Raw genomic sequence first — 24,676 nt, forward strand, 5'->3', positions numbered from 1 at the left:
TCATAAGAGACATGTAATGCATCACGGAGAGGTTCATCATTGAAATTTCGAGAGAACACTTTCCAGGAAGAGTAGGACAACATATTACTTTCATCCACATACATCTTGCGTAATGACTACTAGGGGAAAATTTGAGAAATTTGAACCATTATAGGGGCTTACCGACAATCACACTTCCCACGAGCCATTCGCGAGTTGAACATGGTACGAGGGATCAGTTAGTGTACCAGAAATACCCTCCGCCACACACCATCAAGTGGCTTGCGCAGTATGACGTAGATGTAGAGATAGCGAATAGACAGTAAAAGTGGCTCAGGATAGTTAATGTCCATAACATTGCTTGTTGTAATTGCGAGAAATTCAGATGTTACTAGGTTTCACCAATTTGACTTTTTCGTCGTAAGGGAGACAGGGGCACATTGTGCTAAATTTGAACGGTCCCTCGCGCATGAATACACTATAGAAGCGTCATAGGAGCGGTTATAGGCGTTACGAGAAGTCAGTGTCTGGCAGCCTAAATCAATTAAGCAGTCTCCTCAAATTTGTAGAGATGAGCTCAGTTATGGTGACTACGAAAAGCAATACCCTCTGCGCAGTCAGCCATTGTCCTTGGCACCCGAAGTTTTCAATAACTCACACTGCTTGAGCTCTCTTCAATGGAACTCGATTTCTTCTGGTGTCAACACGCGCTTCTGTGGCTGGTGCAGAGCCTGCAGGCCACATGGTCCTACATTTTAGACAACTGAAACGAGTGCCACAAGCACCTGAGAGTCGATAAAAGATTCCCGGATGGTCAGAGAAACAGTTAATGATCTTGTTGTCAAGTGTGACATTCAGAATATTCACAGTTACGAAGACAACTCGATATATACATCGCATCCAGATCACCGACGCAGCCTCTGAGAAAAATCTTCCACCATCTATATATGACGGTAGTACCTGTTCCCGAAAGAACAGTTACCGTGGATGACCATGCAGCTTTGCTAGAAATGAAATGATAATTAAATGGACACCCTAGCTGCAAGCAGGCGTTGATATACTTCATTGGGGACATGTTGAAAATGAGTGCCCCGACCGGGACTCGAACCCGGGATCTCCCCAATGAAGTATATCAACGCCTGTTTGCAGCTAGGGTGCCCATTTAATTATCATTTCATTTCTAGCAAAGCTGCATGGTCATCCACGGTAACTGTTCTTTCGGGAACAGGTACTACCGTCATATATAGTTAAAAATATGGCTTCCCGGCCATTGACTTTCTTGTGCGAACGCACACGCTATGTCCGAACTCGTACAGGACTTGGTAGATTAATCTGCCACGAGTAATGAGTACGATGGGCAAACATCTATAAGGCGCACTACGAATGTAGTGGTGTCGATATGTTGGGAATGTGGATCTCACGGGGAGCGTGCAAGGGATAAGTCCCTGCAGACGCACTATCCTCTGTGCCCGCGGTGGCTCAGATGGATAGAGCGTCTGCCATGCAAGCAGGAGATCCCGGGTTCGAGTCCCGGTCGGGGCACACGTTTTCAACATGTCCCCAATGAAGTATATCAACGCCTGTTTGCAGCTAGGATGTCCATTTAATTATCATTTCACTTCTACTATCTGTTATCAGTTCCATCACCAGACAGTATCTCTCTTGCCCGACCTCAGTTACATTCCTCATTTTGTACTCCTACTCTAATTGTATATGTGGTTTGTCTCGACTGACCGAAAGTTCTCTCCCGTTATAGTATCCAATCACTTTTGCCGACTATTTCAGTGCCTTCTTATCTTGTCGAATAGTGTGAACTTCATTATTAACTTTTCTAGGTCCTTTTATCAAAATATCCATAGTTAATTGTGTCTGTAGCTCTGTGTAAGTAGAGTTGTGCTGCTCCCGATCATATTCAATATCTCATGAAGCCTGATTTATTATAGTATGACTGCGAAGAGCCGGTCGAATAGTAGGAGACGAATTCGATGCTTTAGACGCTGTCAGGGCAGGTAGCGGGGTAGTGGGTGGTCGTACACAAGGTACCAACTGGGAACGCGGTTTCACCTTTTCACACTAGCTCATGTGAACTTGTGCGTTAACACGAATTCAGACCACGCAATAATGACGTTTTACAGCTCCGTTTAGTTTAAAATGCGTCTCGTTATACCGGATAACCCTCCTTGTTATCCGCCAACGGTAGCAGAGTGGTCAGCGTGACAGAATCTCAATCCTAAGCGCCCGGGTTCGATTCCTGGCTGGGTCAGAGATTTTCTCCTCTTAGGGACTGGGTGTTGCGTTGTTCTAATCATCATTATTTCATCCCCATCGACGCGCAAGTCACCGAAATGGCGTCAAATCGAAAGACTTGCACCCGGCGAACGGTCTACCCGACGGGAGGCCCAAATCACACGACATTTACATTTACCTTCCTTGGTAATTCGCCATTCTCGAGGACCATGCTTTCAAAACTAATTTCAGTTCGTAACCCTTCGAAGTCATCCTGGCCATAGAGTGCAGTTGTCTTATAATAAAGTGATTCCATCTAACAACTTACCCAAAGTATTTCCATACACTCTACATTACTATGTAAACTGCAATGCAAAACTGAGGCCCACGTCTTTCATTGCATGCGTTATGACAATTACCACTCATTTCAATTTTTTTCCGAAAATTCTCGTGGGTATTGCCTTGTTTTCATATTTACAGTACCTCTGCAATACGGCCGTTAGTTGCTCACAAGCAAAACTCAGTTGAGCCCACTTTCAGGCATTTTCTTCCACGCTCATCACGTAGGGAAGGGAGATGTCTGTTAAATGGATCGTAATGTAAGGTGATGCACAAACGGAAGAAATAGTGTAAGAAACATTTCTCCACTCCGCATTTCGATCTCGAATTGTTACCATCGAGAACTGATGTAGGAAGCGGAGTCTTAAGAGGAGCCCAAGTTTCGTTACAGATTCCATTAGCACTTGCGAAAGCGTTATAAGTATGCTCAGATAAATTCATTAGAAGACGCTAGAGAAGAGATGTTATGAACCACGGTGTGGTTAATTGCTTTAATTCCTGGAGAGTACATTCTTAAAAGAGTCTATCAATACATCACTTCTTCCTACACGCTTCTTGCGAAAAGACCTTGAACGTCTCCTGCGTACGGTAGGATAGCTTCCGTGGAATTTGGAAAGCAGGAGAGAATTTCTGCCAGAACTGATTGAAGCTACCCACATTGACAGATTATGAGATATTATTGTAGCGACTACAAAATAGCCGCATTCCCAAAGAGCTTCACTGTATGAGTCGATTTATTATTATGAGGTTGCACTCCTCTGGCACAAATGCATGCACTGTTTGCGTTGGGAAGGGTGTCATTTAGCCGTTGCACCCCCTCTTGAAGTGGAGTAATCGCCAGATGTTGTATACCGGAACTGGAGACCTGGTCCTACACATGTTCCATCTGTGACAGATCTGGAGATCTTGGTGGCCACAAGAGTAACTCAGCATAACGCAGAAAGTTCATGGAGACACGTGCCATGGGTGTAAGACATTGTCCTGTTCAAGACTGTGTAACCACCCTCTTAGTAACCGGCCTATCCTGCTTGCGATATAAAATATGACCGCGGATCGCGTGTAGGCCTAATGGATTTTTACTAATTGGATAAGCCTATCTTTCCCGAAGAAATAATACCGATAAGTAGGAGGAAAGTGTACAACAGACCCTTCTGATGGAAAAGTCTACTAAAATTAAAAAGTAATTACATTGAGCAGGGTTATAATTTGGAAAGATTAAAGTTATTTTGTGCATTCACTCACGAACAACACTGGACAGCAAAGGGGTATCACTGATCATGAATCCAAAAGTTAACACAAATGAAAGAAAAGGAAATAATAAATGGTCACGAGCCCACTTTTATATCCAAAATCCTGTACAAGATGATGGGAAAGAAAAACATGTATTATTAAACACTGATGTGGCAAATGAAGGATGTCACTTTTTATGGGCAGTAATTTTAAGTGAGTATGTAATGGTAAAGAAAACTGAGAAGTCGCTCTTACGTTATGTTTGTCATTAAATTTTGGAAAAGAAGATCGAATAGTGATTTGAAAATATGCAATTAAACTGTATGTCAGCACTGAAGTTCGTTACATGAAGAATGACTTTCAGTGACCTCAATGTAACGTCGTGAAAGAAATTTAAAAAAAAGCAAGCACCTATTTACTTTGCACTTACTTATTTGCAAATTTGATTTCAAATTATTGTCTGAACAACTAAACCTTCTTTTTGCTGACTTGACCACAAATAAATAATAGAATATGTATCAAACCAAACAGCCATGTCCTCCAAGCTATATGTAAAATAAATAAAATTTATGCGCTCTTAATTTCTGCATTTCTTTATATTTGGATTTTTTCCAGTGATTGATTCTCAAAGTTGAAAAATGAAATTGCTTTACTTTACTCATATACTGAAGCCTGAACAACAGTTAATTGAAAGTAGACTGAGGCTAAAATTCTTAAAAGTGAAATTATTCATTGATAAACTGGCTATAACTATTCAATTTGTTTCTTATGACATTCAGTTAGAATATAAGGAAGAAAACGAACAAGGACCCTGCTTGGTAACGATGTCTGAGGAAAATGAGGACACAGTCGCCCTGAGTTTAACTGATTATTATGTAAATAAATTTTATCAATCAAATCACATTCATTTGTGGTGCTGGGTTACGCGCTAATACCTTCTACCAATGAAAAGTCTTACTTCAGTGCTGTGCATACGACGAAACTCGTAGCCAACGACGAAACTGTGTTGCTGGAACTGCTGCTGTTGTTGAATACGGTAGCATCTTTTGGAGCACGGCTGATTACAGGAACGGGCAATCGTAATTGGCTCTGAGCACTATGGGACTTAACTGCTGTGGTCATCAGTCCCCTAGAACTTAGAACTACTTAAACCTAACTAACCTAAGGACATCACACACACACCCATGCCCGAGGCAGGATTCGAACCTGCGACCGTAGCAGCAGCGCGGCTCCGGACTGGAGCGCCTAGAACCGCACGGCCACCGCGGCCGGCGCAATCGTAATTGGTACAGCCTCTTCCACCTGTGCACTGTCCTTACTCCTGCTACTACACATGTGGCCAGCGCGCGTACATGATGCCGCCGAAATGATAGACTCTACTGTGAGAACGTTAAAACTACACTTCTGCACACTACAAGCACTGGATCCCGTCTATCTCTCTCCGCGCGCTCCACGCAACAACTCCCTACCCAAAGATTTTACAACGCACAAGCACTGCTATTATCGTTGCCAGTCGGTGCAAATAACAATTCCTTTGGCTGTTTCCCAGAGCTTGTAATTTACACAGTATGACACAGGTAACTGCAATGAAATGTCAACAGACTTCTACCTAAATTTACACATACAGTGAAGCAATGTCCTCATTTATTAAATGAAAGCATATAACTTACAAATATTTACATACAATTCAGCAAACAATTATATATCGGTAGCAGGTGCCATGCATCCTGCATTTTCGGTGTTACTACTGGCAACATGACACCGTCACATGAGAGGTTACACATGAGGATGCAGGATGCCCTTGACGTATGGCTGTGTCCTCACATTTCGCTCAATCACTACGAACCACGACCTGATGTCTTACTTACACTGCCTAGGGTGTGATGCTAAGTGTAACACCGCTATGCCTCTCAAAAACATTCCATGACTGGGCACCTCTCCAGTGCGCCACCACACTGTGCTCGGCCACTACCCGATCAAAGATGCACGGTGACACAGACTGAAGCAAACGGTCCTGTACTTGCTATCGGACGGCAGGAAGACAGTCTTATGATTTATGTGGTGTACAGTACGGTAATCCTCTCTTTGTGGTGGCCTGACGTTGTCGACTGGAAACTCGAAGACGAGCGTGTGTGTCCTCATGTTTCAATGCAGTCCAAACATCGGACCGATATCAAGTCCATATACCCCACAAATCTGGATACATCATGATTCGATCAGCTGGCCAAATGGAGACAAAGAATGAGGCCACTTTGAAACTGTCAGTTACAAGTAAGACTGTCTCGACATTGTAAGCAGCTTCTCCGTGGCCTTCACAGTGGTCACTCAACATCTAACGCTGTTCACAGCTCATACAGGGTGTTCAAAAATGACCGGTATATTTGAAACGGCAATAAAAACTAAACGAGCAGCGATAGAAATACACCGTTTTTTGCAATATGCTTGGGACAACAGTACATTTTCAGGCAGACAAACTTTCGAAATTACAGTAGTTACAATTTTCAACAACAGATGGCGCTGCGGTCTGGGAAACTCTATAGTACGATATTTTCCACATATCCACCATGCGTAGCAATAATATGGCGTAGTCTCTGAATGAAATTACCCGAAACCTTTTACAACGTGTCTGGCGGAATGGCTTCACATGCAGATGAGATGTACTGCTTCAGCTGTTCAATTGTTTCTGGATTCTGGCGGTACACCTGGTCTTTCAAGTGTCTCCACAGAAAGAAGTCACAGCGGTTCATGTCTGGCGAATAGGGAGGCCAATCCACGCCGCCTCCTGTATGTTTCGGATAGCCCAAAGCAATCACACGATCATCGAAATATTCATTCAGGAAATTAAAGACGTCGGCCGTGCGATGTGGCCGGGCACCATCTTGCATAAACCACGAGGTGTTCGCAGTGTCGTCTAAGGCAGTTTGTACCGCCACAAATTCACGAAGAATGTCCAGATAGCGTGATGCAGTAATCGTTTCGGATCTGAAAAATGGGTCAACGATTCCTTTAGAAGAAATGGCGGCCCAGACCAGTACTTTTTGAGGATGCAGGGACGATGGGACTGCAACATGGGGCTTTTCGGTTACCCATATGCGCCAGTTCTGTTTATTGACGAAGCCGTCCAGGTAAAAATAAACTTCGTCACTAAACCAAATGCTGCCCACATGCATATCGCCGTCATCAATCCTGTGCACTATATCGTTAGCGAATGTCTCTCGTGCAGCAATGGTAGCGGCGCTGAGGGGTTGCCGCGTTTGAATTTTGTATGGATAGAGGTGTAAACTCTGGCGCATGAGACGATACGTGGACGTTGGTGTCATTTGGACCGCAGCTGCAACACGGCGAACGGAAACCCGAGGCCGCTGTTGGATCACCTGCTGCACTAGCTGCGCGTTGCCCTCTGTGGTTGCCGTACACGGTCGCCCTAGCTTTCCAGCACGTTCATCCGTCACGTTCCCAGTCCGTTGAAATTTTTCAAACAGATCCTTTATTGTATCGCTTTTCGGTCCTTTGGGTACATTAAACCTCCGTTGAAAACTTCGTCTTGTTGCAACAACACTGTGTTCTAGGCGGTGGAATTCCAACACCAGAAAAATCCTCTGTTCTAAGGAATAAACCATGTTGTCTACAGCACACTTGCACGTTGTGAACAGCACACGCTTACAGCAGAAAGACGACGTACAGAATGGCGCACCCACAGACTGCGTTGTCTTCTATATCTTTCACATCACTTGCAGCGCCATCTGTTGTTGAAAATTGTAACTACTGTAATTTCGAAAGTTTGTCCGCCTGAAAATGTACTGTTGTCCCAAGCATATTGCAACAAACGGTGTATTTCTATCGCTGCTCGTTTAGTTGTTATTGCCGTTTCAAATATACCGGTCATTTTTGAAACACCCTGTATGTACAGTGCCAGGCCCAGTAACGACAATAAACACGAACTAGGAAATGCACTTTAATGGCCACTCTATCTGTCGCAGAGAACTGCAACTCCACCCATTTACATACCTGTCTACGGTGTGGACATGTACAAAGCTCTATTGAAATCCGATCATGTCTTCTCTGTGCTTCAGTTCTTTGGCACGCAGTGTAGTTCTTTGGCTTTCTGTTTACTTGTTACAGTTTTTTGTGACCCTGCATTGAGAGTTTTGATTTATTTACTGCAATGAGACTCATATTTTTAATATTAAAACTATTCTAAAAGTGAAGATCGTTCTGCGAAAAATGGAGAGTTACGTATGAGGAAATGTAGAGGACGAGAAAGAGTACAAACGGCTCAGGAAACAGACTGGAATGCAAAACGTAGTCATGATTATAACGAATATGAATCTCTACTCTGTAGGAATCAGCATGGGTTTCGAAAAAGACGATCGTGTGAAACCCAGTTCGGGCTATTCGTCCACCAGGCTCAGAGGGCCATAGACACGGCTTCCCAGGTAGATTCCGTATTTCTTGACTTCCGCAAGGCATTTGATACAGTTCCCCACAGTCGTTTAATGAAGAAAGTAAGAGCATGTGGACTATCAGACCAATTGTGTGATTGGATTGAAGGGTTCCTAGATAACGCAACGCAGCATTTCATTCTCAATGGAGAGAAGTCTTCCGAAGTAAGAGTGATTTTAGGTGTGCCGCAGGGATGTGTCGTAGGACCATTGCTATTCAAAATATATATAAATGGCATTATGGATAACATCGGAAGTTGACTGAGGCTTTTTCATGATGATGCTGTAGTATATTGACAGGTTGTAACAATAGAAAATTGTACTGAAATGCAGATGGATCTGCAACGAATTGACGCATGGTGCAGCGAATGGCAATTGAATCTCAATGTAGACAAGTGTAATGTGCTGCGAATACATAGAAAGAAAGATCCTTTATCATTTACCTACAATATAGCAAGTCAGCAACTGGAAGCAGTTAATTCCATAAATTATCTGGGAGTAGGCATTAGGAGTGATTTAAAATGGACTGAAAACAAAGGAAGTAGGTTACAGTACACTTCTTTGCCCACTGCTTGAATACTACTCACCGGTGTAGGATCCGTACCAGATAGGATTGATAGCAGAGATAGAGAAGATCCAATGGAGAGCAGCACGTTTCGTTACAGGATCATTTAGTAATCGCGAAAGCGTTACAGAGATGACAGATAAACTCCAGTGGAAGACTCTGCAAGAGAGACGCTCAGTAGCTCGATACGGGCTTTTGTTGAAGTTTCGAGAATATACCTTCGCCAAGTAGTCAAGCAGTATATTGCTCCCTCCTACGTATATCTCGCGAAGAGACCATGAGGATAAAATCAGAGAGATTATAGCCCACACAGAGGCATACCGACAATCTTTCTTTCAACGAACAATACGGGACTGGAATAGAAGGGAGAACCGACAGAGGTACTCAAGGTACCCTCCGCCACACACCGTCAGATGGCTTTCGGTGTATGGATATAGGTGTAGATGTAGAGGCGAACATGACAATTATCGAGGAGAATGGGTGGTAATTGATCAGGTGAAGTTTTCTGCTGCATTCCAAGTTAAACGGAGACCTAACGGATGGTGTTATTATGGCATTAGAGAACGTGCAGGAGCAGAAAATATGTCACTGAAGACTAAAGTCTCATGAAAAATCGAGAGAAACAGTGGATGTCAAATGGCTGATAAATGTATGATCCTGAAGTAATAGGTAGTTCCAAGATGCTGGGTTAAGAACCGTATTTAGATTAATTATCGAAACCCAACAAGGTTGTAGTTCCCTCAGCAGCTATATAAAAATTAATTATAACCAATTATAACAAAGTGACGAAACTCTCACTTTATGAAAGCGAAACAGTTTGTAATGTAGCGATACATTCAGCTGTGTGTTGTTTATTTTTTATGCTACACATTTGGTACTCTAAATTTACAGTGGGCCTACGTGTGTAACTACGAAGTCATAAAACGATAATTTCAGATGATTCCTGTACTGTCGGTGTCGACCTTCATCTGCGAAAGATTACAGAGAGGGAAATTGGGGAATCATGTCGACGTGGATCATCGTGGATTATGGGAACTTTTGATTACATGCCACATTTTTAGGGTACCAGGAAAGTGCCAACATGTTAAAAGACGTAATAGAGAGAAACGGTACATATGCGTACGTTTATATTCAATAATGGGCACCGGGAATCAGAGAAGACAATTCAATAGCCAATATGCATATCTCACGTCAACATCAAGTCGAAAGAATTTACTTTTAATTAATTCAGTAGCTAGAGTTTCAAATGCTCCGTCGTGACAGAGTGCAAGGTTATTATAACAATTTGTGCCATGTCGGAGATGGTGTCATGCCGTGGTCGACTTACATAGGTACGGATGGCGTGTAGGACACGATGCATTGTGGAGTTTTAGCAATCTCACTATAAAAGAATGGTGCTTTGTAATGGCCACATGTCTGCTGGCCGCTGGACTAAAGCCCTGACGGGCCCCACAGATAGGATTATCCTCGCGGGAGTGTCGTTATCTCAGGCGTGTCTCCAGACTTCATGTACCTGTATTTAACGCATCTCTCTACCGCCGACACTCCGTCACGTGAAATACTCTGCTGCGCATTGCACATAGACCAACATACATGCCTCGTCAGAATGTCAGTTGTGATTCGCACAAACTCTGTGCCACTGCCGAAATCTAAGTACGAAATAGAGTGATGACTCACATCTGCATCGAGTAATTACACGACTTTAATGGCAAAAAAATAACCTTTGTAGTAATCGTTGTGTTATTAGTAGAAATAATGGTAATGATGGATTAATAGCACGCCAATAACCCCTACAGCTCATGGTTCTTTAAAAAATCCACCTCGAATGCATAAAACAGGTTCAAACGTCGTCTACAAAGAATGTAATGTGTTAAATATTTCACAGGAAGCAAGAAATACTATGTGGTTCAACACACTGCAGTTTTACAAGCATCTCAGTGTTTATAACGACGTATCTCCTGAACTGTCTGTCTTACAAGTACATTCATTGTTGAATGTGGATGCGCGCTCCAAAATCCGTTGCGGATACATGTATTAGTAAAGGAACAATAAATTAAAACGTCATGCACGATGAGGAACGAGAAGGAGAAAGCTGTTTTTCCTTTCATTATTTTGTGGGGAGTGCCAGCGAGAAATAGTCTGGAGAAGATTTGAAATTATATTTAACATTGGTTGGAGTTTGGTAAATGCATTGTTTTTGAAATACGGGGTGAATATATTGTGGGTAATTTGCGCAGACTGAGTTATTTTGCCTCAAGACATAAACACAACCTATATAAACACAACAACAAAATTTTCGCATCACTCCGGCTCCCAGAACTGCTGAAGATAGACGTTGACTGTAGATATTATATCACAGACACAGTTCCTTTTACTATTCAGAGATGTCACTAAAACCGCTCGTATTGTCTGTAGTTGAACCATGCCTAGACGGTCAATACCGCGGTTCGATCGCGTCCGGAAGGGCTCTCAACAAAGGAAATGTTCAGGCGTCTCGGACTGAACCAAAGCGATGTTGTTCGGATATGAAGGAGATACATAGAGACAGGAACTGTCGATGACAAGCCTCGCTCAGGCTTCCCAATGGCTACTCCTGTAGTGGATGACCGCTGCCTACGGATTATGGTTCGGAGGAACCCTGACAGCAACGCCACCATGTTCAATAATAGGTTTAGTGCAGCCACAGGACGTCTTGTTACGACTCAAATTGTGCTGAATACACTGCATGATTCGCAACTTCACGCCCGACGTCGATGGCGAGGTCCATCTTTGCAACCACAACACCGTGCAGTGCGGTACACATGGACCCCACAACATGCCGAATGGACCACTCAGGATTGGCATCACGTTCTCTTCACCGATGAGTGTCGCATATCCCTTCAATCAACAATCGTCGGAGACGTGTTTGGAGGCAACCCGGTCAGACTAACACCTTAGACACACCGTCTAGTGAGTGCACAAAGGTGGAGGTTCCCCACTGTTTTGGGGTGGTATTATGTGGGGCCGACGAACGCCGCTGGTGGTCATGGAAGCGCCGTAACGGCTGTACGATACGTGAATGCCTCCACCGACCGATAGTGCATACGTATTGTGCAGCATATTGGCGAGGAATTCTTCTTCATGGACAAAATTCGAGCCCCCATAGTGCACATCTTGTGAATGACTTCCTTTAGGATAACGACACCGCTCGACTAGAATGGCCAGCACGTTCTCCAGACACGAACCCTACCGAACATGCCTGAGATAGTTTGAAAAGGGCGGTTTATGGACAACGTGACCCACGAACCACTGTGAGGGATATACCCCGAATCGCCATGGGACACTCTCGACCAACAGTGCGTTGATGAAATTGTTGATAGTATGCCACGACGAATACAGGCATGCTTCAGTGCAAGAGGACGTGCTACTGGATATTAGAGGTACCAGTGTGTACAACAATCTGACCTCTGAAGGTCTCGCTGTATGTGGTACAACATGCAATGTGTGGTTTTCAGGAGTAATAAAATGTGCGGAAATGATGTTCACGTTGATCTCTGTTCCAATTTTCTATACAGGTTCCGGAACTCTGCAACACCTGTTTTGAGTTGTGTATATACATTCAAAATTAAGATTGGGCTTCTTAATGAGTAGATCATGAGCGCAATAATTTCTCTGATTTACTCGCTTGTCGAAGTCATTTCGCGAGATGTAAATGTCAGGCAGTAATAAGTTACCTGTCTCTTCTCGAAATGCACACTTTCAGAGTTCTAACCTTGCGTATGTCTACTACGTAGCGTCTGCAACTAGAGATTTTTCAAGTGTCACCGTAGGTCTTTCGCGCCTACTAAATAAACAGCAGCCACTATTTTTTCAGATATTCTGTCCATAGGCGTCCACAAGGGAGGGGGACACGGGGAAAAGGGGACTACTGCACCCTACTAGAATCTGGTTGCGGCACTGAAATTCATTTCAGATTCTCGTGAATAACAAGAAATGATTTCCCGTGATTGTACGTAAACTAAGATTTAGCACTGTCGACTGCAGGGGATCCGTGTGGCCTAGTAAACGATAGAATGTTTGGATGTCAGGTTGATCACAGGAAACAGTCGTAGTGAGGGTTTCGCTATTCTTTCCAGTCTTGGTGTGTATGAACCTTTGCAGTACCGTGCCGAAATGGCGTACCCGATCTATTCCCTGTCGCTTCCTTGTACATAGCATTACGAGCTACAGAAAGAACAGTTGCAACATCCTGTACAGCGCAACTGCCCAACGCCCGTCCCAAATTCTCACATGAACAGCCTCTTCGCCTGCTGTATTACTTAGAATTGATTTAGCATTTGTCCTGGATAAAGTGACTGTGCTCTGTTTCACATTGCAGAGCGAATGTCATGTATATGGGTTACTCGGTAGTGCTATATTGTAGGCGATTTCACCTATACTTATACATGAAGTGTATTCGCAGAAGTGAATGCGAACAACGATCAGTTGTATAAAGGAATGATGACAGAGGAAATATGTGCCGAACCAGGACTCGAACCCAGATTTCCCTGTTTACGCGATGGTCGCCTTAACCACTTTGGCTATCCATGCACGGCTCACGGACAGACCTAAACTTACATATGTCGTAGTTCTTGCGGCACAGCCCGTATTCGTACACGCATTATGAAATTCCCTTAAAGCGATGACATTTTATTTGGAAGTCGCTGATTGTTGTCGGTGGATAACCATGCTAACGCAGTGCCTTTGTTGTTCAGAAGAAGGATGCAATCTTGCTTACGACATACGTGCATGTCCGGGACATGGCATAGTTCTTCTTAACAATAAAGGCACTCAAATACTGTTATGATCTACACTTTATCTCTGGACCAAAGTGCAGAAGAAATAGAATTTTCATCCCTAGGAAAGACGGGGTATTGTGAAATACCAAGGTCGACAAGGCACTGGGAATTTTTTAAACCATACGGTGTGCAACACAGGGCGACGTGCAGACATTGACGTGTGAGTTATGCAGTACATTTGCCATGGCTACAGGTAAACTCGTCAAACCAGGAAGATGAGCTTTGTTTTCTTACATCCCTAGCTTGTTAAGGATTGGTTGTACCGACCAGTTAGATGAATGCAGTTATGTAGTACATTTGCCATGGATAATTAACTAGTCAAACCAGGGAGACGAGGTCTGTTTTGTTTCAGGCCTAGCTTGTTAAGGATTGGTTGTACCGATCTGTTAGATGGATGTTTCGAAAGGATTCCTCGATCCATAATCGTACTAATAATATGGAAAGATGTGCTTTAAAAAATGTAAGGAAATACTTCATATGTGTCAAGTGCACAAGAAATGCACATATGAAACAAGATTTTTTTAATATATAAACATTACAATACAGAGTTAAAGATTAACATTCCTATTATTTACCCCATTCCCTTAAATGGCACAAAATGCATATACTATATTTATAGATTTATTTATTCCTATTCAAGAGTTCATGTATGGTATAGAAGGAGTTGTCAAGGAGATATGATTTCAGTTCATTTCTGAAGCTATTACTGCTGTCTGTCAGACATTTTATTTTAACTGTTAATTTGTCGAAAATTTTTATAGCAGCATATTTTACCCTTTCTGTGCCAAAGATAAGTTGAGTAAAGGATAGTGTTCTTTTTTTCTGGTATTATAATCATGAATGTCACTGTTGTTTTTAAACTGGTCCACATTGTTGAAGCCGGCCGCGGTGGTCTCGCGGTTCTAGGCGCGCAGTCCGGAACCGCGCGACTGCTACGGTCGCAGGTTCGAATCCTGCCTCGGGCATGGATGTGTGTGATGTCCTCAGGTTAGTTAGGTTTAAGTAGTTCTAAGTTATAGGGGACTGATGACCACAGCTGTTAAGTCCCATAGTGCTCAGAGCCATTTGAACCACATTGTTGAAAACAAGATTCATTAATAAGTAAATGTACGGTGAGGCTGTTGTAAGAATTCCCAACCCTTTAAAAAGATGCCTACAAGATGTGCGACTATGAACCCCACACATTATTCTAACCACTTTCTTTTGAGCAGTGAGTACTTTTTGTCAAAATGGTGAGTTACCCCAAAATATTATTCCGTATGACATCAGAGAGTGAAAGTATGCAAAGTATGTTGGCTTACTAATTTCTATATCCTACAATTATGCTGATTGCAAAAGTTGCTGAACCTAGTCGCTGTAGAAGATCCAAAATGTGAATTTTCTAATTAAGATTCTCATCTATATGTACACCCAAAAACTCAGTATGCTCCACCCTGCCTACTGACTTCTGTGGATGTGTTATATTTATTGAAAGAAGCGTACTTTTTGCACCAGAAAACAGGATGTACTGTGTTTTTTCAAAGTTTAGACCAAGCCCATTTGCAGAAAACCAATTAATGACTTTTCTAAAGACCTTATGTGTATCCTTTTCAATTGGAGTTTCCTTTACTGGATTAATAATGATGCCCTTATCATCAGCAAACAGTGTCAGTTCTGCTTATTGTTTCAAATAGGAAGGGAGGTCATTTACATACACTCCTGGAAATTGAAATAAGAACACCGTGAATTCATTGTCCCAGGAAGGGGAAACTTTATTGACACATTCCTGGGGTCAGATACATCACATGATCACACTGACAGAACCACACGCACATAGACACAGGCAACAGAGCATGCACAATGTCGGCACTAGTACAGTGTATATCCACATTTCGCAGCAATGCAGGCTGCTATTCTCCCATGGAGACGATCGTAGAGATGCTGGATGTAGTCCTGTGGAACGGCTTGCCATGCCATTTCCACCTGGCGCCTCAGTTGGACCAGCGTTCGTGCTGGACGTGCAGACCGCGTGAGACGACGCTTCATCCAGTCCCAAACATGCTCAATGGGGGACAGATCCGGAGATCTTGCTGGCCAGGGTAGTTGACTTACACCTTCTAGAGCACGTTGGGTGGTACGGGATACATGCGGACGTGCATTGTCCTGTTGGAACAGCAAGTTCCCTTGCCGGTCTAGGAATGGTAGAACGATGGGTTCGATGACGGTTTGGATGTACCGTGCACTATTCAGTGTCCCATCGACGATTACCAGTGGTGTACGGCCAGTGTAGGAGATCGCTCCCCACACCATGATGCCGGGTGTTGGCCCTGTGTGCCTCGGTCGTATGCAGTCCTGATTGTGGCGCTCACCTGCACGGCGCCAAACACGCATACGACCATCATTGGCACCAAGGCAGAAGCGACTCTCATCGCCGAAGACGACACGTCTCCATTCGTCCCTCCATTCACGCCTGTCGCGACACCACTGGATGCGGGCTGCACGATGTTGGGGCGTGAGCGGAAGACGGCCTATCGGTGTGCGGGACCGTAGCCCAGCTTCATGGAGACGGTTGCGAATGGTCCTCGCCGATACCCCAGGAGCAACAGTGTCCCTAATTTGCTGGGAAGTGGCGGTGCGGTCCCCTACGGCACTGCGTAGAATCCTACGGTCTTGGCGTGCATCCGTGCGTCGCTGCGGTCCGGTCCCAGGTCGACGGGCACGTGCACCTTCCGCCGACCACTGACGACAACATCGATGTACTGTGGAGACCTCACGCCCCACGTGTTGAGCAATTCGGCGGTACGTCCACCCGGCCTCCCGCATGCCCACTATACGCCCTCGCTCAAAGTCCGCCAACTGCACATACGGTTCACGTCCACGACGTCGCGGCATGCTACCAGTGTTAAAGACTGCGATGGAGCTCCGTATGCCACGGCAAACTGGCTGACACTGACGGCGGCGGTGCACAAATGCTGCGCAGCTAGCGCCATTCGACGGCCAACACCGCGGTTCCTGGTGTGTCCGCTGTGCCGTGCGTGTGATCATTGCTTGTACAGCCCTCTCGCAGTGTCCGGAGCAAGTATGGCGGGTCTGACACACCGGTGTCAATGTGTACTTTTTTCCATTTCCAGGAGTGTATATGAAGAACAGAAGGGGATCCATGATTGAACTCTGTGAAACACTTTATGTAATTTCACCCCAGTTAGGTGAAGTGGCAAACTTATTTAAATCACTTGACCCATGTCATGGCTGACACAATCAAATGCTTTAGAAAAGTCACAGAAAATTCCGGTAGGTGACATTTTACAATTTAAAGACTCTATTATGTGGACAGCGAAATTGTATGTTGCAGTATAGAACGTGAAGGTCGGAGACTTACCCCCTCCTTAAAGCAGAATAGCCGGCGCTGTGTGGCAGGGCTGATGACGTGTAATGCACTGCTCAGCGCTGGTGCTGACAGATCGTTTCAGAGTACTCTGTTCAGTGCACGTTGTAGAAGATGGTGGCTCGAAAGCAGACGACCCCTACGTCTTCTCGTGTTGGCCCCACGACCGCAAGTGGCCTGAGAGTTAATACAAACGATTTAATACAGTGCTGGTATTACAGTTCAAACTGTCCAGCTTACATTCTCGAACTTGGAGCTCCGAAGCTAAAGACGTCTTCTCACGTTGACGCAGCGATATCTTTAACTACGGTTTTAGTGGGCACGGGATTATCCCAATTAGACCATGGATAAGTGTCATCGCATGATCTGAAGAATCACTTTTCGTGTCGCATCATGTGAATGGGCAAGTCCAGATACGCCGTCGTCCAGGCGAATGGCTGCTGGAAACTCATGGGCCGTGTCACAGGTCAAGACCGGTGAAGTAGGATGGAGGAAATTCACCTGAGCGTCCATGCGACCTGCGGTGGTAATCGAAGGCACCATGACAGCTGTGGAATACGTGAATATAGTTGCGTACCATCTGCATCCCTTCATGCTTGATGTCTAACTCCATAGGGATGGCATCTTCCGGCAGAAAAATGTGTGTGTCACAAGGGTCGAACTGTGCAATCGTGGTTTGAGAAGCATGACGCTGAACTCACGGTGATGTCTTTGTGACGAAATTCCCATCATCGAAACCATACGGGGTACGTCTGGAACGCTATCGGTAGCGTACTCCGAGCCCGCGAATCACTGACCAGCATTTTAGGGTAATTGTGTAGCCTGTGCGTAGACATACCACTGGGAACCTACCAGGGGTTTGTTGAATCCATATGACGTAGAAGTGCTGCGGTATGTTCCAAAGTTTGAATGCTACGGCATTAAACAGGTTTGGCTCATCAGTTTACAACACTAGCACAAACTAGTGTTACCCACTGTGAGGATTTTGAGTTTTTACCGCGTGTTCGTCTAATGGATAAGGGATATCGGACAATAATTTCGATTATAACGCAATTTATAGAAAACTAAACATGCTTTTCTATGGGTGTAATGGAAGAATAAAAGTTCATACGAAAGAAACAATAAACGATCGCTAACCTGATTAGGCGTATTAATTTGAAACATTAGTTTCTAGGAAATTCAGCATTAGTAGTTGTAGTGACTTCCATTAAGAGTCACTTTGAGTAGTACACTGGATACACACGACTAGAGGGCGATCTAAGATGTGGGTAGCAGTAGTTATCACTAATGCACAAACCAGTTATCATAGAAAGCAAGATTGTACTCCACTCATAATAATAACAGTTACAATGACAATCATTACGTAACTCAGTACTGAGATGTTACTGCAGGAAACAAGGAACTAAAGTTGGGCATGAAGAGAGTTCTGGCTTAAGTGACAAATAAATAGCACAAATAAAATTAAACAATACTACATATACACTTTCTTATATCCCCATTTATATAAAAGTATCACATTCCTGTAGTAGCAATAAATTTCCCAATTATCTTTCTGATATGAGAAGAACATAGTGGAGACCCATAAATTGATACTGTCTCTCTAGGCAAACTCTATGATTATTTCAGAAGAAAAGTTAAATTCAATCAACATTAGTTCTTAGACCCACTTGGAATAATCTACGTTTTCAATGTTTAAAGCAAATTACTCAACACTCATCTCGATCAATCAAAAAAATCATCGTTCATGTTAGCAATCAAGACTAAATTAAGTTTCAAATAAGTTTAAATTTACGTGCCTTTTTCATCACCAGTGAAGCAGGTATTTTAGACAGAAACCTTTACATTCTCTGGCGCTGAATTTTTGCACATTTAATACACAGAAACAAATCACTAGTTAGTTAGAAACATGATACTCGTTTTTCTGCACACTTAGGAAGGGATCCTGATTCGGTTCATGATTAGGATAAAGTTAGGGTTCAAAACACTAGCACTTGGATTATTATTGAAAACACTAGCACAAATTAACTGGTCAATGCTCTGTATGCATGAAGTTGATGGAGCAGTGGCGAAGTAGTGGCAAGCGACGTGGCGGCTAACTGTACTCACGGCTCTTGATGTTGAATGCTCTTTACAATTGGTTCTTGGTGACGGATTTTTATCGTGTTAGAGGCATTTCTTATTGCCGAGAGTACTGTGAAACAGCCATATCCACATCCGAGGCCATTTTTCATACGAAACGACTTCCAAATGCCACCCTTGGCACCGTCAATGTTTACCGTGCTACGTCTAGCCACTGACTGCTTACCGTTTCCACCAAGTAGACGCCCAGTTCGACCGCCAAATACACCTTTTACATCGCGCCGAGCAACTTCCGTTGCGGAGGCACTTTCCTGCTGCTTCCAATATACAAATTTTTCTTTATGAACATACAAAAATTACAAAATTTCATTACTTTTAAACATCAAGCTTTTACAATATATATACACACACACACACACACACACACACACACATATATATGTATATATATATATTCAAACTTAAACTTTCCTGTCACAAATCAATGACCTTAATTAACAAAGAACAAACACTTCATTATCACAGATACGTAGTTACATAGAATAAATCTATTTCTAAATATATTGGTGTTACAAGTTGTAAATGTAAATCCTATCAAAAGGACTGTAAAAGCTGTCAGTCTCTACTAGCTGCTAAGTATTCTCTTTCAACTAGTGATTAGATTACGTTTTTTAATCAACCACTGTAGTATGAATTGCCTGTGGCTCTTTGGACTACATTAACCCCTCCTGACTATCAAATGAGTAGCAACTTGTAGCTGAAAGAGACATATTCATGTGTGATATACTTGTTAGTGCATTGTCAGTCGGAATGCAGGATGGCAGTAACGCATGTCATATAACCATTTCTTATACGCAGATGATAAATTTTGTTCATGTGAATGGCTACATCAAGGTGGCTTTTCTCCTTTCGAAGGTTGCCATCATACCAGTCTGAGTGGAAGATTGCCCCCACTGGTCCTGGTGCTGGTCACAGCCTACTGCAGTCTCTGAGGACACAGGTATGTATCTCGAAATGTCGTCTCTCACATCAGTTGCTCACACCTTAGCACATACCTGCTCGTCGTCTTCCTAGTGCCTCTAGAGGTGTGTAATTTCGTTATTCAAACTCTGAAACAGATTTAAGAGTCGCCGAGAGCTTAATATACGGCACTGGATAATGCTTGGAATCAGGAGTAACGGGAAACTATTCTTTCGTCATTTTTTCTGTTTTCGTCGTTTCTTATTTGCTTTAAATTCATGGAGGTATGTTCCGTCTATGCAGGTAACTAAATGCAGTTTGTTTATTGCCATACGCGTTTCTCTTCTTTTATTAGGAAAGCATCTTCAGTGGTGATTTCCAGCGCTGTTAACTGATGCGTGTGGTCCTGGAGATGTACTCGTTAGTTTCCATGCTCCATCTGGCCTATTGCTGGCGTTCTCTCACCCACATTTGTCACTACGCATATATGTGCGTTCACCATAGAAACCACTTTTTAATTTAGATCTTTCATCACTCTGCCAGAACTAAAATCACCGTATCATATCCTCCACTATATCTTTAACAATTTCATCTTTCCGCACCTAAGCCTTCCCTTCTTCCTCTGCATGTTAACATAGATAAAAACGATAATGTTAATCGTAGCCCCTCCCATAATTGACGTAGTCTTGTAAAACGAAATCGAGGCACAAGGAATGACGAAATGAAAAACTTCCACAAATACTGAGTGACAGAGTATTTCAAGGGAATATAATGTTTTTTGTTTGTCCTCAACAACGTCCTTTCGAAAGTAAGTGGTGCAACCTCAGAGGCGACGTATTGTATCACACGGAACGTGATCGTTTATGTGATCTGCGTCAGAAGTACTCTTCCATGCCTGTTAACTTCTAAGTGTGACGCAAAAATCAGGCATAAGTCCTTGCACAAGGAAAGGAAATTGTATAAACAGCTGTGACGTATTGGTATATCAACAGCTACTATCACCAAATGTTGAAGCTATACTACTCTGACATGGCATAACTACACTACCTGGGTTCACTCAAACGATTTGTTGAAAATGGAGCTACAGTTCTTCGAAGCCGTCCTGTAGAAAACCATATACTGTAGGGCGCCTTGCAGAATTCTTTCCCTTACACAAAGAGAGAGCAGCTGCGGACCCAGCACATACCACTGCAATGTGTATAAGGTGTAAGACAGTCCAAATTCGTTTACGCAAATAGGCTCGCATACAAGGAAGATGTAAAAGCGCGTCCAGCGCATTTCACCACAATATGGAAAAATTTCAAGACACAAAATTCGATTACGAATTGGACTTGCACTAAAAATTTGCAGTTAACGTCTTATAAAAGCTATATTGAGGAGGTTCCGATCAAGACTGTGAAGACTTCATTCTACTGAAAGACACTTAACAAATAAAAAAGAAGCTACTAAAAACATTCAAACTTCATATAGAAATATCTATAACCACAGGGGCAAACAAGGAACATTTCCAACACTGATGGCAACTTAATATTATAAACCACACCCAGTACACAACTAGTGTCCTCAACCTAAGTTCAAATGTTTACCTTATCACTTGTTTTCTCCATACCTTCGGATATCATGACGAACATAATTTTCATCTTTAACGTGTCGCATGGTCAATCTAGTGGCCGAGTAAAACTTCTTATAGAGTTGGTCCACTTTCTGACAGATATTTAACAAACGTAATTTTCTCCACAACTCTATTTCTCGTCGAATGTGAGGACGAACTTTGGATAGTTCCTTTTTTTATTATTATTTTTTTTAAACTTAGGATCTCATCTTTTCTTACTTACCACGAGTTTTCGTAGCGGTCTAGTTGTGTGATAATTAGTTAAGCGGAAATGTAAATCATTTCAGTACGATTTTTTCGCTAAGAGTGTAAACATCATCACAATTACTGAAAATTATCTAATTTCATTTATGAACGTAGCACAAGGTACCACATTACGATAACCATAATACACTTCCTTTGTGCATGTAATCTTTCAGGGCACATAAATATTTGTTCAGGGAGATCAAAAGACATGGGATTTTTCATCAACACTACTTCTTTACATTACGACAGTAACAGGGTGAAATATCAGTCCCGAGTAAATGCCATGCACTTAGCACATTTAAGAAAATTTTTCATTATGAACATCGTGAGAAATACTAAACACACTTCTACAAGTTGAAATCGCCTAGAATAATGGGATTTAACTACAGTTTCTGAATAGAAATACTTGAATCACATGAACATCCATGTTACCTTATCTGTAACCAACACCGGTGACAATTTAAGGAGAAAAATCGATATTCGTCATGCAAGAGGAGTTAACTCTGATAATGATGACATTGTGTTCTTATGAATCCAGTTGTACTCGTGATCCTTCCTACCTTATAAAGAACCTCTTTATGACGCCGGTGGAAACTAATTGATCTCATTACAATTGTATTACTAATATTGCTAATCATTTATTTTAAGCTTGTGGTAGATTTTAAATTTATTTGTCTTTCATCTTCAACTCTTTACGTTCCTCTCATTTTCAAAGACGCGATATTTTCAAGAATAAATTACTAGAAAAAAAAGTGAGAGATCAGGCACAGGTGTTGCTTACTACATGTGTAACATTTAGAATACTTTTACACGACCGCGTGTTTTAACACTGGGTGGTTTAGACTCAGTATTACGGAATAATTACCCCTCCCTCTATCTATTTAAGACTTATGGATATTCATCTGTAATAAAATAACTGTATATTATTGGCTTCGTTACATGGAAACACAAAAACTATAACTAGTAGTGGCATATGAGCAGCAGCCAGAGATAGCACTTACGGTGAGTTTTCTAATCTTCCCAACCTACATGTCAACAGGTGCAGCCTATCCCCGGATGAGAAGCCAAGGCTATACCTCAAAGAGCTGGATGTTTCCAGAAGAACTGCAGCCAGTGTAACGTCACCAGAGAACATTGGTGCTACCACGCTCCATCATCATCTGATGCTTCGCTCTCTCATTATTATCTCATCCTCTCGTGTAAATAACTGTCAAATAAAATGCTTTACCCTTTCAAAATTTATGGATTGCTTGTCCAGTGTATGTTACCGCTGTGAATTAAAATCACTTACTCTGAGAACGTCAGGTAGGATGTTACCTGGTTGACACAATAATCATTGGAGGCGTCACATTCCTAAATCGACGTAAGAGATTTGTTATCGTGCTTCTCCTCTGCAAAATTTTGGTTAGACAGAGGCACGAATACTAGTGTCTTGAAATGACAATTACATCTAATGGAATCACACTCGTATGTGTTCTGCAAGAAGCACTGATTATCTAACTGTCATAAATCGTTCATCAATAACTTCGTGTAGGAATGGTGACATTCACATAATCTCAGACTGATACACAACTGCACTACACTGATTCTTGAAGTTTTTCAGTTCAATCTCATGTTGTAATTTTCCTAAATTGTGTATTATGAACGCATTAAGTTATGTTATCATTGTGAATTAAAAGAAAGGCTGTTTTTGTTGGGAGAAAACTGAGAGGTTTGTAAATAAAAAACGACCAGATGAATCAACTATCTGCCTGCCTGCATGAATGTAGTAAAATCAGTTATTTCCATTCCATAAAGGCTTTTTTGCTAGTACACATCGTTAACGGACTAATCTTGTTTCCAATAGAGTGTTGGTGAGACAAGATAGAAAAGTATTTATTAAAATAGTGAGCTGAAATATTAATTCTGCTCTCTGCACGAACGGTCTACAGACAAGCTGCTTATGTTCTCAAAAAGCCTCAAATATATAGTAAAATAAAAATTTAATTGCTATTCGACTGAATTCATAAGTTTATTGAGAAGAAGGTCACTACAGACTTTACTCGACCAGCGTCGAACACCTAACAGCAAATATTTCAGGTACTTCTCCGTTAGTATTTCAAAAATACTGGTAAGAGCGAAAGTTATGTAAAAAAAACGAGTAAGTACAATGACCACAACGTGGTCAGTAGACATATGTGGGGTGCATATTACAGGTAATGACTATGTGATATTGTGGAGAACATCTAAGACACATCAGGTCTAAGTAAGTAAACATCAGTTTTTATTAAAATAGGTGAGACTACATGGACTGATGACCAAAGCAATTTAATGAAACCCATGTAAAAACGAGAGTTCAGAATTTGTAATAAAACTCATACTGGGCAAAATACGTATGGTACGTATTATTTTAATTTCTGTTTATAAGTTCCTATGTGTCGAAGCAGGTGTGGAAACGAAAGGTAAGTTACGTATCCCCCAAGTGTTCTTTATATTTTAATATTTCAACGTTTTGTATGTTTTGTGACATGAATATGTCCACAATGAACAATAACAGACTACTGTTATAAGCTAAGTGAAAAAAATACAAGTTCCAGTAAGAGTGAGTTCGTATAAATTCTAAAAGTGATGTTCTACACTGACAAAGGAACATTCGAAAGACTCAATAAACGATCTTGGCAGCTGCGTAAAGGATTTTTTTTCTACCCATTTCACTTTCATGGGGTAAGACACACCCCGAAATGTGATTTGGCACATTAGGTTTGGAGGAAGTATCTTCTAAGCGATGACATAAAAAAATGTTCCTTATATAAAAGTTTGAGTATAATTAACGTTATT

The 24,676-nt window shown here is 42.2% G+C and overlaps 1 protein-coding gene and 1 non-coding gene across 3 annotated transcripts in view; both read left to right on the plus strand.

Moving 5' to 3' along the window:
* The window catches only part of LOC126094596 (lachesin), a 326,905-nt gene extending 303,808 nt beyond the window's left edge, over positions 1-23,097 (plus strand). For both annotated transcript variants that reach the window (XM_049909067.1, XM_049909076.1), the window contains 2 exons: positions 19,957-20,041; positions 22,899-23,097. In XM_049909067.1, coding sequence (XP_049765024.1) covers positions 19,957-20,033 — 77 coding nt within the window. In that variant the 3' untranslated portion in view covers positions 20,034-20,041; positions 22,899-23,097. The remainder of the gene's footprint in view (positions 1-19,956; positions 20,042-22,898) is intronic.
* Trnaa-ugc (transfer RNA alanine (anticodon UGC)) lies at positions 1,447-1,521 on the plus strand. The gene has a single exon. It is a non-coding gene; the product is annotated as a tRNA-Ala (tRNA).
* Positions 23,098-24,676: the final 1,579 nt, after the last annotated feature.

Source organism: Schistocerca cancellata, chromosome 1 (assembly GCF_023864275.1).
Source record: "Schistocerca cancellata isolate TAMUIC-IGC-003103 chromosome 1, iqSchCanc2.1, whole genome shotgun sequence".
In the NCBI taxonomy this organism is placed as follows: Eukaryota; Metazoa; Arthropoda; class Insecta; order Orthoptera; family Acrididae; genus Schistocerca; species Schistocerca cancellata.